The sequence below is a fragment of the Ostrea edulis genome, chromosome 1, assembly GCF_947568905.1.
Source record: "Ostrea edulis chromosome 1, xbOstEdul1.1, whole genome shotgun sequence".
NCBI classification, from domain to species: Eukaryota; Metazoa; Mollusca; class Bivalvia; order Ostreida; family Ostreidae; genus Ostrea; species Ostrea edulis.
This window is the reverse complement of record NC_079164.1, coordinates 54619988-54621150: the sequence shown is the minus strand read 5'-3', so window position 1 is coordinate 54621150 and position 1163 is coordinate 54619988. Positions and strand designations below refer to the sequence as shown.

Genomic DNA, 1163 nt, shown 5'->3' with positions numbered 1-1163 from the left:
ATGACCCTGTTTACAGATGCTTCTCTGACAGGCTTGGGAGCTACCCTGGAAGGCAGAGAGGCATCAGGTATATGGTCCGGTCTCCAGTTGACAGAACACATCAATTTACTGGAGATGCGGGCTGTTCTTCTGGCATTGAAACACTTTTCCCAATTTGTTCAGGGTCAATCTCTGATGATAGCCACAGACAATACAACAGTAGTGGCTTATCTGCAGAATCAGGGCGGCACACATTCTCAGTCTCTTTACCTTCTGTGCAAAGAAATTCTGTTGTTTTGCCGTTCCCTGGGAATTCGCTTGTCAGTCAGGCATGTTCCTGGCAATCTGAATCTAGTAGCGGATGCTCTCTCAAGGTCACTGCATCCAGTGAATACAGAATGGGAGTTACATCCAGCAGTCTTTCAGGAGATCTGTCTCAAATGGGATCGTCCTCATATAGACCTCTTTGCTACGCATCTGAATTGCAAACTGCCAACGTTTGTCTCTCCGATTCCAGACAACAAAGCTTTAGCAGTGGATGCAATGTCTTTCGATTGGAAAGGGATGTTTTCTTACATGTTTCCTCCTTTTCGCCTCCTTCCCAAGATTCTACACAAAATCAGGGTAGAAATTTGCAAGACCATTCTTATTGCTCCAGCATGGCCAAAACAATCTTGGTTTCCAGATCTTCTTCAACTGTGTTGTGCGAGACCAATTCTTCTTCCTCTCAGGAAAGATCTTTTGTCTCAATTCAAAGGCAGGAAAGTTCATCAGAATCTTTCCAACCTCCATCTACACGCATGGTTACTGTCAGGGAATCTCTCAGACAGGATGGCTTTTCTGACAGAGCAGCCAAACGTATCTCTAGTTCGGTCAGAAAATCTACAGGAGCAATTTATGACTCTAAGTGGAACATCATCTGTTCTTGGTGTTGTTCAAAGGAAATTGATCCTCTCGCAGTTACTGTCCAACAGTTAGCTGAGTTTTTAGTCTATCTGTTTGAAGACAAAGGTTTCTCTCCCTCTACTATTAAGGGCTATCGTTCAGCTTTATCTAGAACTATAGCTTTGTCAGGAGGTCCTGATTTTGGGAAGAATGAGTTCTTGTCCCTCATAGTCAAGAATTTTTGTTTGGAACGACCTAGACAACGTAGGTTGGTTCCATCCTGGAATTTAGCTTTGGTT

The 1163-nt window shown here is 43.7% G+C and overlaps 1 protein-coding gene across 1 annotated transcript; it reads left to right on the top strand.

Moving 5' to 3' along the window:
* LOC130047907 (uncharacterized) lies at nucleotides 1-957 on the top strand. The gene has a single exon (XM_056143638.1). The coding sequence runs from the start codon at nucleotides 1-3 to the stop codon at nucleotides 955-957; it is 957 nt and encodes a 318-aa protein (XP_055999613.1).
* The last annotated feature ends 206 nt before the right edge of the window (nucleotides 958-1163 follow it).